We start from the raw sequence: 18,360 nt of genomic DNA on the forward strand, positions 1-18,360 counted from the left end.
ACTATCAAGGTTTTCAAGGCACCAAGGCGAGGCTGGGCGTCAGGGGGGGCGCCTTGTCACCTAATCGCCTAGGCGGGCGCCTAGGCATCACCTAGGCGATGGATTTTTTTTATATAGAAAGCATAGATCCTAGGGTAGTTCCCTAGGTACCATAGCCATATTTCCTTAATAATTATTCATAATTTTCATAAGATAAGTATAGAGTTCATGTTAAAGTATAGAAAATCAACAAATTCATGAGAAGAAAAAAAAAAGAAGGAAAAGAAAATTCAAAAAATATAGGGGCTAAACCCTTATTTTTGATAGGAAAAGAAGAGAATTAGTAGTAGTAGTAGTAGTAGTAGTAGTAGTAGTAGTAGTAGAAAATGTGTTGATTAGACAAAATTTTAAGTTCTTCCTTATTGGTTCAGCCGTTCAGGTTTTAAAGTCTTTGAGGGTTCAATACAGCATTTAGCAATGTTTGTATTGATTAAATCCTAACAGATAAGAAAATAATAAAAACAAATTAGTATATAAACACACAAAATGAACATTTTAGTTTAATAGTGCCTATTTTATAATTATAATGTCAAAAAATAAAGAATAAAAAAATATTTTACAATACATAGTACAAAACTGCTTGGCGATTAGGCGAGGCAAGCCTCAAAGGGCGCCTTGCCACCTATGCGTCGCCTTGACAACTATGAATACTATACAATCTCCTCTTTTCTGTGTGTTTTAAAGCCTTTGAAAGGAAAGGAATAGAGGCCTTTTGAAAGAAACCACTGCTTGAAGGACTAAAATTGGACCATTATGGTAGAGATTGAGGAAAAATACATATATGACAAAGACTTTTTCTGCATGGCTTTTGAGCTGTTACTCTATACCATATATGGTGTCCTGTCTTCTGACCATCGTATGGTAATAATAGAGGTGTTTGTCCTCCTTTTGATACAGTCTTACAATTCTCTTATTACTAGAAAGAAGTAGAGAAAGGTTTCAAGGTTGAGGGTTAAGCAAAAGAGGAAGGACTTTATGGCTTTCTGTAGCACATGCTATCCTTTGGAGTATCTGGGAAGAGAGAAATAGCCGCATTTTCGATAACAGAAAAAGAAACTATGAGGAGCTCTTGTCTGTCATTTCCTATAGAAGTTTCCTTTGGGCTTCCAACTCAGTTTTTTAAAGGAGTTTCCTTTTCTGGTCTTCAAAGAAATGCTGCAGATTTCTTGTTTTCTAAACATCACTCCTTAATCACCCCCCTCCCCCACTCTTCTGTTGCGGAAAGGGAGATAACCATGTACTTTGATGGAAGTGCATTTGGAAACCCAGGTGCAGCAGGAATTGGTGGAATTTTCAGAAGAAGAGATGGTACAGTTAATTGGGTTTTCAGTGGACCAATTGGGATAGCCTCTTCAACAAAGGCTGAAGTCATGGCAGCACTAACGGGAATCAAGATTGCAAGAGATCTGGACTATCAGAACATTCTCATAAAAGGAGATTCGGCAAATACCATCAAGTGGCTAGCTGACCCAGGCAGTGGTCCATGGGCTTTAATATTTTGTGTACCCAATAGGTAACAACAAATGTAGTCAGCTTCCAACAAGAGCTTGGAAGAAAATATCAGAACATGAAAATTGAAAGAAAATGAAATAAAATAAAAAAGAAAAATTACGCAATAGTGCTTCACAGATGCTATGAACTACCTAACTCAAGAATCTAAAGAGAATACCTTCATTGATTGCTTCTTTCAACTCTATTTGTTGCCGGAGCATTGCTACCCGATTAACCTTTAAGTACATGAAGAAATATATGATATAAAATTTATCAACCAGCACCAAAAAAAAAGGAAAATTGCCAAAAAAGGTATAATTTCAATTTTCTATGACAACTAAAGATAGTGCAGAAACTCTTCGCACCCAAATTCTACCTCCTTGTTATTAGGAATGTAACATTTTTTGTGAAGTATTAAGAATGAAAACCACAAAAAAAAATAAAAAAGAAATTACATTTTTAGCTTTAAAGAAGTAAAAAAAATTGAAGGAAAAATAAATTAAAGAGCTACTTAATTTTTAGTGAAGTTCTCCTAAACAACAATAACAATCAATAGAATCTTATAAGACATCTGAAAAGTCATTTTAGGAGCAGTTGGGTATAAGTTGAATGTAAAGAGGACCTACTAGTGGACTGCTGATGGGGGAGGTGAACCAAATCAAAGTGCAGGCCACAATCAGGTGATCGAATGTGATGGACTGGTGACATAATTCAGGCATTTTCTCAGTCGAATCTTTATTTGGAAAGTTGGCATCCTTAGAGGGGGAGGATGTTCCTTGGAGGTGGACATGGAAACAGAAAGTGCAGTCCAAGTTATGATCATCATAAATAAGTGTTGTTTATGTGGTGCAGCCAAGGAAAACATCCTGCACTTTATTCATTACAAATTTGCAAGTTCACCAATACCATCTGGTGGCATGTTTTAAAGCTATTTGGTTTTCAATGGGTGATCCCCCTTGATCTTCAGAGTTTAATATCATCCTGGCAATTTAGGGCATTCAGCAAATGTGGGAGAACTTTCTGGAACATGGCTCCCTTTGCTATCTTCTGGACCATTTGGAAGGAGTGAAACACCACATCTTTTAAGAACTTTATTGTCACTGTTGAGGTGTGAGGGAGGGTTGAGAGATGTTTCATCAGGTAGGCATCTAATAGCAATGGTTTTGTGGGGATAGAGTATGAGAATTATATGTATATTTTTGCTTTCTCATAAATAAAAAAAAAAGGTGTGAGCATTATTATAGCAGCCAGTGGGAAAGGTTGCTTAGGGATGACAATACTGTTTTTTAAATTGCTCATATGTAAAACTTAGAAGTGCCCATATCAGTAATTTTCCCAAAAAAAGAAAATAATATGTGAAAAGGTAGTTTAACCCAGGCCCTTCTGAACTTGGAAAGTTGGAAGGGTTATAAGAGATGAGGAAGGTATTGTGTTGGCACTATACTTGGGACCATTTGGAGTTGGGGACTCTATTAGGGCTGAACTTTATGCTGTTTTACAAGGAGCTCAGATTGCAAAAGATTTGAACTTGGAGAATGTGGTGATTGAAGGTATTCAAAGGTGATAGTGGGCTGGCTGAGAGAACCTGAATCAATTATCTGGCATTATAGTTATGAAATGAAGAAATTCAAGTGGTTAACAAGTAACATGAACATGGTTATACAATGGGTGGGGTGAGAGGCTAATGCTTTGGCCGAGTCATTACCTAAGGGGTAAATAGGGATCAGTTGTACTGGGCTCATTTGTAACTGATTGATGTTTTGTCTATTAGGGTGAAGCTGCATCTCGTGCCTCCTCTAGGGATGGTTGTACTTCTGATCTTTTTGCTTTAATATCAATAAATTATTTACTTATCAATAAAAAGGTCCTAAATTAAAAATGTTATGATTCGTTTTATTTTCTGATATACACTTACATGTCAAGAAATAAATCCACTTGGAAGAAATCCATCTAAACTGAAATGAATACGACACTGAGGATGAAGCCAAATTATTTGAATAAGAAGTAAGATGATTATACCTCAACTTCAAGATTCCATTGTGTGGTTGCAAGGGATTTAGCTAGGTCAGCATTTGAAGTCTGCAAAACTTTTCATATTTAGTCCAACTGAAGTACTAATAACTTCTGTAAACTGCTGACAACTATCAATACTAGAAGTAGCATATGGATGCATGGTAGATGGATCCCAACCTAAATTTAAAGTAATTGAAATAGTTGCAAACCTCAAATTTAGCTAACCGAGAAAGGGCTTCCATCCTGGTATTGTTATGTTTCTGCTTCTCCAACTCAACAGCTTCCATTGTTTCCATCATACTCGTCTGTAGTTCAGAAGCCTGGTGCTAGAAAGAAAGCAATTAGAAACCAATTCCAAAGATTAAGAGATTATGAAATAAAGCCTTTGTAAATTAATAAATAATATGACGGTTTCCTTTGGAAGAGGTGTCATGTTACCTTGTTAAGTATTTCATCTCTTGATAATGTATTGTTTATAAGGAAATGGCTCAATAGTTGTTTTGTGTTTCTAGATTATTAATGGTGAGACGAAATTGGATGTGCATTAGAGGTTAGGATTTGCATTTGATGTGCTGGTGTAGTGGATGAGTTTTTTTTTTTTTTTTTTGGATTCATAACTTTTAAACTTTTATTAAGTTATAAAAGAATGATGTATCATGTATGTACAACATGCCAAGCATACCTTTGCTTAGGCTTTAACTAAACACCCCCCATCCCTCTTCTTTTTATGTATTACAAAATAGTCCAAAAGGTTTCAGTTCTGTACTTCTGTTCACCCCTTGCCATGTCAGTTCATCTGCTAAGCTGTCCACAGAGTGCTTCACCCAACAATACTTTATTTCTTTACCCTTTATTAAAATGCCTTATTTCTTTGATGGTTTGCCTACGCTGTCATGTTGTGTGCCCCTCTATTAATAATTCAGCTCAGCACCAACTTTGAGTCTCCCTCTACTATTAATCTATTAATGTCCATCGTTGTGCTCATTCTCAGTCCATGTAAGAGCAAAACCATTCTCAAATACTAGCAACAAAAGTGCAGGAGATTAGCAGGTAGTAAGTGGACTACCCATTTGCTAAACCAAAGATGCACACATGAGGGGAGAGACACTAAGAACTCTTCTATATTTTTTCATGATAAACTTCCCAAGAGAAGGAACTGACTGACCTGAGGGCAAACTGCTATGTTTATGAAAAGCTCAAGTGGATAAGGAATTGTTCATGGACAATTGGTATTCTTTGCTGCTTGTTTCTGGTGCGTTTAAGAACCTGTGATCTAAGCCCAGATTGACCTTCTGTGGTGTTTGGGGGGATGCAGTTAATTGCCTCTCTCTCTCTCTCTCTACAGCTTGTCTTTATCTTACTGTATATTATTTTCCTACTAACACAATGATACTTTACCCTTGTCTTTATCTCTCTCCTAGAAACCTCTCTATGTTTAGTCATAGAATTTGAACATTTATACATTAAGAAGATATTCTTCTCAGACATTCAGAACCTATTTTCTCTAGAATCTTAGTTTGGACTTTTAAGTGTAAGATAAAGATAGATGGAATAGCCCTTCTTCATGGACAAAAGATAGGAAAAATAAAGGAAATGTCTACAGAGGCTACATGACAAATTACAAAGAAAACTGTACCAGATTTAGCAATTGGAGAAAAGAAAAACAACTGGGAAAGTTATTTGAATGATTTTACATCAGTTAGAAAAGGTAATAAATCAGTAAAAAGGAATTAAGAAGATAAAATACCAAGATGATGATATGGTTTATTCAATTCAACTCAGCCTTAATCTCAACTGTCTGGGTTGTCTAGACAAAACTTGTCCTGCCACTGTGCTCTATGAGAGTAATTTTTTTCTGTCAATGCACAAATCTCCATTTTTTACCACTTCGAAGTTCATACCACATTTTCTTTGGTCTTCTTCTGGCTCTAAAAGATCCTTCTACCTGCACTAAGCCACTCCTCATTGGTACAGTCATTGGTTGTCTATACACATGACTAAACCATCTTAGTCAATTTTCCTCATTGTCACTAAATGGAGGTACTTTTAAGTCCTCTCTTATGCACTCATTTCTAATTCTGTCATTTCTAGATTTGCTACTCTTCCATCCCAAATCTGCATCTCAGCTACACTAATTTGTCAACATATTATATCTTAATTGCCCTGGACTATGTCCTATATATTAGCGCTGGTCCTATAACTTTTTTATAGAATTTTTTGAGAAAAAAGAGTAACTTATTATAGAAAAGAAAAGGCAAAGGAGAGTACATGAGATGTATACAATGGAAGCAGAACACACACAGGTTACAAAGGCATAATTCTATTACTATATAAGATTTCCCTGTGCACACCAGATTTGACTAAACTATCTGCTACAGAGTTTAACTCCCTAGGAATCCAGATTAGTTTTGCATTCAAGGATTTCAACAGATCTCTAGCCTCATCCAAGTAGTGAGCTAACCTCCAAGGCCTGCCTTCCTTCTCTTCAAGTCATTTTATCGTGTTGCTAGAGTTGCCTTTGACTACTAGATCAGTCAAACCTAGATCTCTTGTGATATGGAGACCCATTAGCACAGCTAAAATTTCAGCCATTGTGGAATTTGCAGTCCCAATTGGTCCACTAAAGATCCACATAGGGCTTCCATCCCTCCTCTTAAATACACCATCAATTCCTGCTGTTCCTGGGTTTCTGGTTGCACTTCCATCAAAGTTCAGAGTCACCTCCTCCTCTTCTCTTGGCTGGGAGAGGCTTTTACTCTTAAAAGAATGGGTGAAGAGAACAATAGTTGCACCACATTCTGTTGAAGCATATTCATAGTGATTCCTTTGAAATTCTCCAAATTCAGCACCCACAGATTGCACAGGTATATTATATGAGAAATCAGATCTCCCATGGATCTAGCTTTGCTGTAAAAAATGCAATTATTTCGTTCTTCCCAAATGCCCCACATTACTGCTTGAGCCACCATGTACCAATAGATTTTTCCCCTTTTACCTAAACCTCTTCCTTGCCATCGCCTTTATAAATCTTCAATATGTTCAGGAAAAACCCAGCTGTAACCAACAAAGTTTAGAAAATAAAGCCAGATCTTCCTTGTTTCTGAACAATGAAGAAGGAGACGTTTAGCTGATTCACCATTGCTAGACAAAGGGTGCAGACATGGGGGGAGATGCACAATCTACCTTTGTACTTTTTCTGTAATAAATTAGAAGTGTTTATTCTTTTCAAACAAGCCTCCCACACAAAAAAGGAAACTCTAGGACTAGGAGGGATGTAGGCAATCCAAACTCTTCTACAAGGGAACCCAGAGTTTGTGTCACCCGACACCAAGACCCTGAAAAAAGTTTTAGTTGAGAACTTTCCAGCAGTGTGGAGCTTCCAAATTCGTTGCTCTTGGTTTGTGGGGGAAAAATAGACCTCTTTTAAGGCATGTATCAAATATGCAATTTCATCAATCTCTATATCCCTTAATGATCTTCTTAAGTTTAGGTTCCAGCTTGTTACAGGAAACAAATCTGATAAAAGGCTATGGTGGCTTCTTGGTTTTGGGAGAAGTTAAACAAGTGGGGGTAAGTGTCAGCCAAAGTGTTGTCTCCCCACCAAAGGTCAGTCCAGAATTTGATTTTAGCCATGCTCCCCACTCTGCATCTAATAAAAGAAATAAAGAAATTGTAGGTGGAGCAAATACCAAGGGTGATTTCCTTTCACTAGATTCAAGTGGACTTTGCTATCCCAACCATTGACATTTTTCCCATATTTGTTGCTGATGACTGAGGTCTAAAGAGCATCTGCTTCAAGAGGACAACGCCACAGCCATTTCCTCAGATGAGCTACATTTCTTTCCTTGACATGTCCTAATTCAAGGCCACCAACTTCCTTTAGTTTGCAAAGTAAGTCCCAACTAAGTAAGTGTTTTTTCTTCTCTCCAACCCCATCCCACAAGTTGCAGCTTTTCAATTCTGTTTTTGGCCTTGGCCAGAATCTGGAACACCGTAAGATAATAAATAGGTAGATTAGCTAGAGAGGCCTTCATTAGGGTGAGTCTTCCTCCTTCCACGTGGCCAATCTTTTTTCACACTTCTCCACCACTGGGTCCCAAAAACTTTGGCTTCTCAGATTCCCTCCAAGGGGTATTCCCAAATAAGAAATGGGTAATTTTCCAATTTACATCCTAGCACCTCCTTGAAACTGTTCACCAAGCTTTCACTTGTACTGATTCCCACAATGCTACTCTTAGAAAAATTTTATTTGAAGGCCCAACACCATCTCAAAATAAGTGATTACCTTTTTTTTAATTTTTTATGTTCTCCAGGTCAGCCTCCAAGAACAAAATGATATCATCAGCAAAAAGCACACTAGACGCACCTCTCCATTTCAACCACCCTGCTCTAATTCTATGGTCAACATCCTCTTTAGTTTCAGACTCATTAATGATGATTGATACAAGGTACTCTGTTTGGGGTATCTCCTGATAATCAACCTTAACTGCACCATCACTGATTCAATGTTACTAATGTTTTTACTAAAATAGCAATACATAATCTCTTATTAATGCATAATTTTGTATCACCAAAGTTTCTTTTCTAAATTTTCCTTTTCCAGACCAATGTTCATAATCTTTAATGTTTTATAAATAAAAAGTTGTTGCAATTTATTTAAAGTTATATTTTTGTTTCAAATTATACTCAAGTAATACACTAATATCCGATACATAATAATGCCTTCCTACCTAAATTTGCATTCGTTTCAATAGTGACTTACTTCATGGCATGTAAGTAAAGAGATGACTGCTTAATATAATAGCAATCCACCAAATCTCACTCAAGGATAAAGTACTTAACTAGAAGTAAGATATTGTTTCAATGTCTGATGCATCTCAATTCAACATAACAATAACAAGTTGACAATTGTATTCCTTAACCATGGATAATTCCAATGCAGCAAGTAACCAAACACTAAACAACAATAGCAACAACAATAAGGATATGGTATGACCTCCTGTGCTTGTTGCCTTGCCCGTTCTTCAAGTATCTTCTCTAAGCTCTGTTTCTCTCCTTCCAATTTGGCAACCATGTTCTCATGCTCTTTTATAGCTTGAACAGCTCTAGCAGCAGCTTTCTCAGCCATAATTTGTTTCCTTCTCTTAGCCCTTTCTGCCCTCCTTTTGCGTTCATTCTCGGACTCAGAAGTTGAAGACGAATCTGAGTCTGAATCAGAACCTTCATCACTTGTTGAAGAAGCTCTCAGCAAATCATGAGTAATAGAACTCCCTGAAACAGCATTAGTCTTGTCAACCCTCCCTGCAACACTCCTGGATCCATTATGGTCACCATCCTCTTCGCTTTTCACATCAGTTTTGACATCCAATGTAGATGAAAGTGCTTCTACTTTTGGTATACAGTTGCCATCTTGTGATTTCATAACATTTCTGGCACTGTCTGATTCATGATAGAACTCAGAACCGGACTGTTTCCCATTCTCAGCATTTCCAGGGATACTCTTGTTTTTCTGATTTCCATCACCTTTTGGCTCCAACAGGAGGTTAGCACCTGTTGATATCCAGACATTTTCTCTTTCCCCAACATGCCCATCACCATTCTGTGCTTCAAAACTTGATCTTTTTTGCACTAAGTCAGAAGAGCCAGATTCTTCCCCATCACTCTTTTTACTATCATAAGAAGCAGCCCCACCATTTACCCTATTTTCTGGCTCAGTGTCTAACCTTTTTGATAACTTTGAGACACTAGTACGATTATTCTGAAATTTCTTTGCTTCGGGTGGAAACGAAGTTGAACCAGGATTTGATTGCTTCCTCCCATCCTTCCTGGGGCCACGAACCTCAGATGTTCCATTACTGCGAGTGACTGCAGGTGGCGTTGGCTGCTTAGGAGTACTGAGGAGTTCGGTCCAGTCACTGTCAGTAAGAGCTGTTGTAGGTTGCGAAGAAAGTTTTTGGGGCGCCGGAAGTTCCTTGACTCGATGTCTATCAGAATCAGAATCATTCCTCAGATTACCATAGGATTCATTACTGTCCAATGTTTTCTTCTTTAGCTGATCCTTCAGAGGAACAACTCCACCAGTTTTCGTCGGAGTTTCATAATTTAATTCATTAGATCGAGGTTTCTCGTTCTTCCCAAGAGATTCTGCCGCTTGTTGATCGATCTGAACCGATACAAAAACAATTCAATTAAGAAATAGACATAATTTATCAGAAATAAACAAATCGAATCGAATGCCCTCGAAAAACTGAACACAATTATACGTTTTTTTTTTTTTTTGATAGGTAAACCTAATAATACGATCAATTCAACATTCGAGAAAAAGTTGTATTCAGAATCTGGACCCTAGAAACGAAAGCACAGATAATATCGGTCTTATGAACACAATTGTAACAGAAACTCGAATTTTTGTTGCAGAAAAGAGCAACAAATGCGCACATGTTGAAGGAATGTTTCTGCAACTTTGAGCTTCGAAGAGATCCATCCCGCCATGATTTAGAGACGAACTGTTGTTCCAAATGTCCGGATCACTCAGTGCCTTGACTTAGAAGAAACGAATGGCACATTTTAGCGCGAAATTGCTACAATGCTCACTTGCAGAATCACAAAATTTAGCAGAGCGTAGAAAACAACAAGGATTCAGGGCTGAGAGAGAGATCAAAATCAGTGTTTAAAACCGGGCCGTCCGGTTGAACCGTGACCCGGGGTACTGACCGGTTCGGTCCCGCTGAAAACCGGCTGACCGACCATAAAAAACTTACCATTCATCCGCTATATTTAAATACATTAAAAGTTATAAAATATATTATATAAATTATGACTCATAGTATGGTTCGACCTCCGATTTAACTCTGATCAAACTTCTTCCTTCTCCGATTCTATGCCCGATCCAATCCTCTGGAACATTCATCAAAATTTTGATGGTCTGCCCCGCATCTGAAGCCTCTCAAGAGTCAAATCTGAACCTGAAACGTGACATGGGCCTAGCCAATCACCGACATATCACTCGGAGTCACGCCTCAATCCTTAACAGAACGTTTGGTTACAACTATAACCATGTTCATCCTCGATTGATTTTTGGCACGCTCCACAACACAATTCAACCGTGTGTAAGGAACATCTTCCAGCTGTCGTGAGGATGTTCCAAATGCACGATTGAGATGTGCTAAGAGGTGCGTGTGTGGATCGCAATTTACGGGGGAGCCACCTAGGGACTGGATTAGATCGGGTTGAGGTCAATCCTAACACAATCCGAATTGTTTAACCCCTTTTAACTTTTCCTATATGTTGGGATTGGATTAAACTAGGTATGATCTTGGGCTGGCCCAATTTAGAGGTGTAAATCGGGCCGGGCCACAAATTTGGGCCAATTCGGCACGATGGTTCGTACTGTGTTGGGCTTGGGTTATAGGTCCATGGGCTGGCATGACCACCTACAGCCTACATGTCGACATGGCCCAGCCCGAGGCATGGCCTGCAAAACGTGCTCAGCCCATCCGATGAACTAGTTGCTGGGGGTCCCAACGGCTAGTTTCAGCTTTTTGGGGGGTTTTTTCAAAAATACACCCTAGCTATATAGGGGTTATTTATGTATTTTGGTTTGGGGGAAAAGGTATGACAAAAATGCCCCCCAACAACTATATAATAGGTAGTTTGGGGGGTGATGTAACGATTTCTGGTCACGTATCAGTTTTTTGGCTAAGTACATCGTCATGCTCCCAAGTGGCCGATGACTCAGAGGCCGAAGTGGAGCTGCCTAGTGTAGTGCAATCCGGCTACTCCCTGCAGGAGATGATCTGCTCATCTTTGTAGACAGCGGACCTGGTTGATCTGCAAGAACTAAATCAGAGAACCCGGGGTTGTTTACCTGGCGGGGTCGCTCCGATGCTAGTTAGCATTCAGTTGTGAGCTGAAAATGATATTAGAGAATGAGAGAGCTAGAGAGCAGAGATTACGCATACCCCTCTCATCCCTCTCGCCCCTGGGGGTGAGGCCTTTATATATTGGAGTCCTCGTGGGTTTAGTGGAGTAGTTCCTAGATTCCCGCTGTGACGGGATCTGTTTCTGTGTTAGTTGGGGATAACGCCACCAACCGGTAAGGTTGCCCATTTCTGCCTGAATCGGGGAGTGGGTGAGCTAATATAGCCGTTATAAGTCATAATCTCGTAAAATGCAGGGTACAATGGTGAGTTCCTCGAGGTTACCACGCGGCAGTCGATCTAACTGGGAAGCGAGCTGCCCGTAAGGTGCCAGGCTGCATGGTGGCGAGCTTCCTATGAGGTGCCGAGCTGCTTGATGGTGAGCTGTCTGTAAGGTGCTAGGATGCATGGTGGCGAGCTGCCTATGAGGTGCCGAGCTGCTTGGTGGCGAGCTGTCTGTAAGGTGCCAGGCTGCATGGTGGCGAGCTGCCTATGAGGTGCCAAGCTGTTTGGTGGTGAGCTACCTAGTGAGGAGTTGCCTGTAAGGTGTCGAGCTGCTTGGGTGGCGAGCTACCTGTGAAGTGTCGAGCTGCTTGGTGGCGAGCTGTCTGTAAGGTGCCAGGCTGCATGATGGCGAGCTGCCTGTGAAGTGTCGGGGCTGCACCTAGTTGTCATGAGGTGCCAGGTTGCATGATGGTGAGCTGCCTAGTGGCGAGTTGTCTGTAAGGTGCCAGGCTGCATGGTGGCGAGCTGCCTATGAGGTGCTGAGCTGCTTGGTGGTGAGCTGCCTGTAAGGTGCCGAGCTGCTTGGGTGGCGAGCTGTCTGTAAGGTGTTAGGCTGCATGATGGCGAGCTGCCTGTGAAGTGTCGAGCTGCACCTAGTTGTCATGAGGTGCCAGGCTGCATGATGGCGAGCTGCTTGTAAAGTGTCGGGCTACACCTAGTTGTCATGAGGTGCCAGGTTGCATGATGGCGAGCTGCCTGTGAAGTGTCGGGCTACACCTAGTTTTCATGAGGTGCCACGTGTCATAATGTCATTAGAGGGCCAAATCTGCCCTCATCAGGGGGCATTTTGGGTAAAGTGATAAATAACTTTACAATGACCAAAATACACCTCCTAACAACTAAAAAACGGCTAGTTTAGGGAATTTTGGGCAATTGAATTATTTTCAATTCTTATAAATAGCTATAACTTTCACAATTCTCATCACACCAATTCAACAATTCTCTTAATCTCTTCTCTGGTTCTCATACTTTCTTGAGTCTCAATCTTTCAATCTCTCAATCTCTCATACATTCTTTGGTTCTCCAATTCTCAGCTTTATTGAAGTTTCAACAAGAATAAGGTTTGCTCAACAGCTTAAGTATCTCAACTCTCAAGTTAGCAATTTGGGAGGCTTGGACTCTTGGAGTTAAAAAGCTTCTACCATTGAAATCAAGTTGGGATTCCAAATCGGTAATCCGGGTAAGTGTAATTAAATTAATTTTTATTTTTTAGAATTTAAAAGAAAAATTGTCGGCTCCTCCCAAAACCAATTCCCCAACATGTTCAATGACGACAATATTCAGTCATAGCATTGTAATATTAGCATCGATATGGATGCTATTGATATTGATGGAACTTCCAACCTAGTACTGATATTAAAGGAAAGAAAAAAAAAAGGCCACTAAGTTGGTTAGCCTAATTTGGAAAATATTTAAAATAGAAAAGGTTAAGGGGAAGGGAAAAAGAGATGTTTGCCAAAAATGTAGGAAATAGTTTAACTATTGTAGCAAGTGTAGTACTGGCCATTTGGACAAACATTTGTTCACCCATGAAAAAAAAAAGAAGAAGAAGAAGACTTTTAAATATTCTCAATAAAAAATTAGGCAAGAATTAGCAAAATACATTGTACATGTTGAACAACCATTTTTGTTAGCTGAATATATTAAACTTGAAAAATAGTTACGTAATTCTATAAATCCACAATTTAAAAAAGTTTATACAAATACTATTAGATCAAATGCTTTAAAAATTTTTTATTCACATAAACAAAATTTAATTTATATGTTATCAAATCTTAATTCTAAAGTTGCATTTACTTCTGATATTTGGACTTCTAAATTTAACATTAGTTATATTTATGTTATCGGTCATTTTATTGATGAAAATTGAATTTTAAATAAAAGAATTTTAAGTTTTACTAGGCTTGAATGGACACATATTGGCTCAGCTATTGCTGCAAGTATTTTAAATACTTTACATTCTTATGGAATTGACAATAAATTATTTTCTATTAGTTTTGATAATGCTAGCAATAATGATTCAACAATAAATATTTTAAAATCTCAATTAAAACCATTTTAAATGGTAAATTATTTCATATCAGATGTGCATGTCACATCTTAAATTTATATATTCAGGATGCTTTAAATATTATTTCTACTCATATTTCTAAAATTGGAAATTATATTATATATATTAAAAGTTCTAGAGAAAGAAAACAAGAATTTAAATATTTATGTCAAAATTATGGTTTAAAATATAAACATTTTATATTAAATGTTAAACATAGATGGACTTCTACTTATACTATGTTAGAAAGTTGTATTTCTCATAAACAAATTCTTAGTGATTTTTATAATGCAAAAAGTCTATTGATATTATATTTAAGGAATACTAGGAAATGAAATTTGTATAAGAGATTTTTTAAAACATTTTTATGATGCAATTAATGAATTATCGGGTATTTATTATCCAACTAGTTGTAATTTAACTTATCAATTAGTGATGATTAGTGATTGTTTTGCAAAATATAAAAAGAATCCATAATTTAAAAGTATTATTGAAATAATGGAAAATAAATTTAAAAGTATTGGGAAAACACTTCTCTTTATTGCTTAGCTACAATATTAGATCATAGGATTAGAAAATATGGTTTAGATAACTTGAAACATATTGTGAAAATATGAATATTGAAATTGGAAATAAAAAGGAAAAAATTAATAATTTATTATTTGAAATGTAAAGTTTATATGAATCTGAAGTAATAAGGAATAATAAAAATTATAGAATTTGTACAACTGCATCTTCCACTTATGAACTTGAGTCTAGTAGTGGAAGAGAAAAACTTTTGTATTTAATAAATAAGAGGTAGAAATCCACTGCCTTGACAACAAGTTCATTTACCGAATTTAATTATTATTTACAAGCAAACTTTTCTACTTTAGGTGATTCTTCCTCACCTCGAAGGGAACAAATAATTTTAATATTTTAGCATGGTGGAGTGAACATACAAAAAATTATCTAGTTTTTGCCGCCATGGCACGTGATCTACTAAACCTTTCGGTGTCTACAGTTCCATCGGAGTCCTGTTTTAGTGCAGGTACTAGAATGTTGGACGACAAGAAAAGCTGTATGAATGATAAAAGTCTAGAGATGTGCATCTGTTTTAAAGATTGGTTGGATGCTGAAGATAGATTACAAGACAAATAAGGGCATGTCACTACACCTGATATTTCACCTGAAGTAGATGATCAAAGTTAAGAACAATAAGAGAAAATGATGAAGTCAACATTTTTTGTATACTCAATAGTTGTATAGCATTTTTTCCAAATTATTGTAAATTTTGTTTTAATTTTATTTAATTTATTTTATATTTTTAATAACACAATTTTTATTTTTAATTTGTAACTATATTGTATTTTTTATATTTTATTAATTTATTCTAATTTTCATATTTCATTCATCCAACCATTGTATGCTTTGTACCATTCAAATTTAAATGAAATAAAATTCCTATTTTTCTTCCAATATGTTATTCACTTTAAGTCTTTGTCTCTTTGACCTCTTATTTGGTTAAGTATTTTTTTTCATTTATTTGTTAAATTTCTTATTTTTCAAATAGTTCCCAAGAAGAAAGTTAAACATTTTAGTTTTACTTAGCAAAGAAATAAAAAAATATAAAATATAAAAAAAAAAACAGATTGACTCGGTTTGGTGCACGGCCAAGGCCCGACTTGTGGACTAGCCTGGCATGGCCTAGGCCCACGGCATGGTTTGCAGCCCGTACAGGCTGTTTTACACCTCTAGGCCCCAATTCTTCCTTTCATTTTGAAAAATAAAATAAAATAAAATATGATTTCTTACACGCAATATTAGGAGATGGGGTTTATTAATTATATGTACAAAGACAATTTTTTATTCAAAAAAGATATATTAAAAGACTAACAAGCGTTCATCATACTAAAATGACACCATTGGGATATCCCTGACACATCGGCCCATAACGAAGAGATAAGCTCTAGCGGATGATACATATAATATTTAGCCCTACTATATTGACCTATGGCCATGTTAGCCATTTTCTCTACACATTTGTTACCTTCCATATAGCAGTGGACCAAAATAAAGTTTTGAAAATTTAGCAATAGTTCCAAAATACTCAGGAATAACACTTTAACCTTCCAATTTGGACACTTCCTGTTCTTGAGAGCCATAACCGTTGATAACAAATCCGATTCAATGATAATATTTTGGAATCCTCTTATTCTCGCATGTTAAAGACCTTCGTTGATACCCCATAATTCAGCCACATCATTCGTTGATATTCTAATGTTGATAGTAAAACCACCTTGCCAATGTCCCATATGATCTCTAAACAGCCCCATTGTTGTTACCAATCCTGGATTTCCTTTTGTTGCGCCATCTGTGTTAAGCTAAATCCACCCATTTGGAGGTGGTTCCCATCGAATTCTTCTCCAACACCTGCCATCATTACTTGGAGAAGGATTAGCAACTAAATACATTCCTAACTTTCCACACAACCTATAAGGTATAACATAGTTTAGAAAGATCCAATTTACTCATGTTGGATACTACAAATACTAATATAACATAGCCTAGGGTATAGCATAATCTAGAAAGATCCAATTTACTCATTCCTAATATAATTCCAATTAAAACCATCAATTTGTGGTAAATAAAGCAAAAAAGATACCATAAATCTTGTACTATAGGACACATGAAAAATCTATGGGTTACATCCTCTATTCCCTGGGCACACACTTTACAGGTTGGGTCTTGAATCATGTGTTTGTCATATAACAAACTGGTCGTAGAGAGTCTTTCTAGTACAGTCAACCACACAAAAATTTTACTTTATAAACACATGGAAGCTGCCATATTTTAATTGGAAAATTCTCATTGACATTATACATTTCTTTAAATAAAAATTCATACACACTCTTTATAGTAACTTCACTTGTTTTACTATTTCCCCAATACCATTTATCTTTTATAACTAGGTTATTTGATAGTGGAATAGCAATAATTTTTTCTATAACACCATGAGGTAGAACTCAAGCTACCTCCTTCAGATTCCACTCCTTATTAGTAATATAATTATCTACAATTACAGGATTGTGTTGAGTGTATGGGCTAGGCTTTCTTATTTGATTTAATGGAACATCAAGAACCCATTTGTCTTCCCAAAATCTATTATTAATACCTATTATAATTCTACTTCTAACACCCTTTTTCAATAAGTCAATTCCTTTAATTATACATTCCCAACCCCAAGAATCATTACCCACGATTTTCATATCCCAAAAATTCAAACCCCTCCCATATTTTGCAATTAGAATTTTTGCCCACAAAGAGTCTGAATTATGGAGCAATTTCCATGCATTTTTTTTTACCAAGAAAGCCTCATTAACCATTGAAGTTTTCTTTAGTCCTAATCCTCCAAGTTTTTTGGGCTGAGCAATATACTTCCACCCTACACGATGATGTCTTTTGTTCTATTGCATAGAATTCCATAGGAAACTTCTTTTGCACTTGTCAATTCGATTTGCTACTTGAGTTGGTATTTTAAAATTATGGATCATGTAGTTTGACATATTCTCTAAAACGCTTCTTACTAATGCATAGTGACTAGGTAAAGATAAAGATTCTGCCTTCCAAGAGGATAGTTTTGATTTAACTTTCTCCAATAAAGGAGAATATTTGATATTTTTAACTCTACCTTGTACTATGGGCATACTTAAATATTTATCCAAATTTGTAGAACAAGGAATACTACTATTTTGTGATAGGTTCCTAAGCAAAGTTCGAAGAAAATTTGAGGAAGATACTATTAATGACTTAGATAGATTAATAGTTTCACTTGATTATCTACAAAAGGAATCTAAAATTTCAAGAACACATCTCAGTTGGCCAAGAGAATCTTTGCATATGATGAAAAGGTCATTAGCAAAGAAAAGATGGGATATAGGTGGAGCTGACCTAAACAAAAGACATGGTTTTAAGTGCTTATCTTGAATGGCTCTTTGTAATAATCCCAAGAACGTTTGTACACATATAATGAAAATATATGGGGACATAGGATCTCCCTAATGAATCCCTCGAGTTGGAAAAAACTCCGATAAAAGCATACTATTAAACACAATTTGAAATGAAGTCCTAGTTGTGCATGACAATATAAGTTTACACCAATTCATAGGAATACCTACCTTTTGAATAGATGCCTCAATGAAAGACCATCTCAGTTTATCATAAGCCTTCTCTAAGTCAACTTTAATACCAATATAGCCCTTCCTACCCTTTTTATTTTTAAAGAAATGGACAATCTCATGCATTAACACAATGTTGTCTTGTATATTTCTTCCTAGGACAAAAGCCATTTTGTTCTCAGATATAATTTCAGGAAGAAAAAGTTTAATACGGTTATCAATTATTTTCATGACCACCTTGTACACTGTATTACATAGGCTGATTAGGCAGAAATGGGTCATTCTTTCAGGTTGAGCTTACTTTGTGATGAGAGTAATTAAAGTTTTATTTAGTTCCAAAGGCCCCGTGTTAAAAAATTCCTTAATCACACTCTAAACCATATTTCCTATAATATACCTGATGTAA

General features: G+C 36.7%; 1 protein-coding gene across 1 annotated transcript in view; it reads right to left on the reverse strand.

Annotated features, from left to right (window-relative positions):
- GC2 (golgin Putative 2) overlaps nucleotides 1-10,269 on the reverse strand; it is a 41,997-nt gene extending 31,728 nt beyond the window's left edge. Inside the window, exons 1-5 of the mRNA XM_010276405.3 lie at nucleotides 9,982-10,269; nucleotides 8,540-9,706; nucleotides 3,753-3,863; nucleotides 3,550-3,609; nucleotides 1,709-1,766 (exon numbers count right to left, since the gene is read on the reverse strand). Coding sequence (XP_010274707.1) covers nucleotides 1,709-1,766; nucleotides 3,550-3,609; nucleotides 3,753-3,863; nucleotides 8,540-9,706; nucleotides 9,982-10,035 — 1,450 coding nt within the window. The 5' untranslated portion in view covers nucleotides 10,036-10,269. The remainder of the gene's footprint in view (nucleotides 1-1,708; nucleotides 1,767-3,549; nucleotides 3,610-3,752; nucleotides 3,864-8,539; nucleotides 9,707-9,981) is intronic.
- Between the last annotated feature and the right edge of the window lie 8,091 nt (nucleotides 10,270-18,360).

The sequence above is a fragment of the Nelumbo nucifera genome, chromosome 4 (genome assembly GCF_055504915.1).
Source record: "Nelumbo nucifera cultivar China Antique chromosome 4, China Antique-T2T, whole genome shotgun sequence".
NCBI lineage: Eukaryota > Viridiplantae > Streptophyta > Magnoliopsida > Proteales > Nelumbonaceae > Nelumbo > Nelumbo nucifera.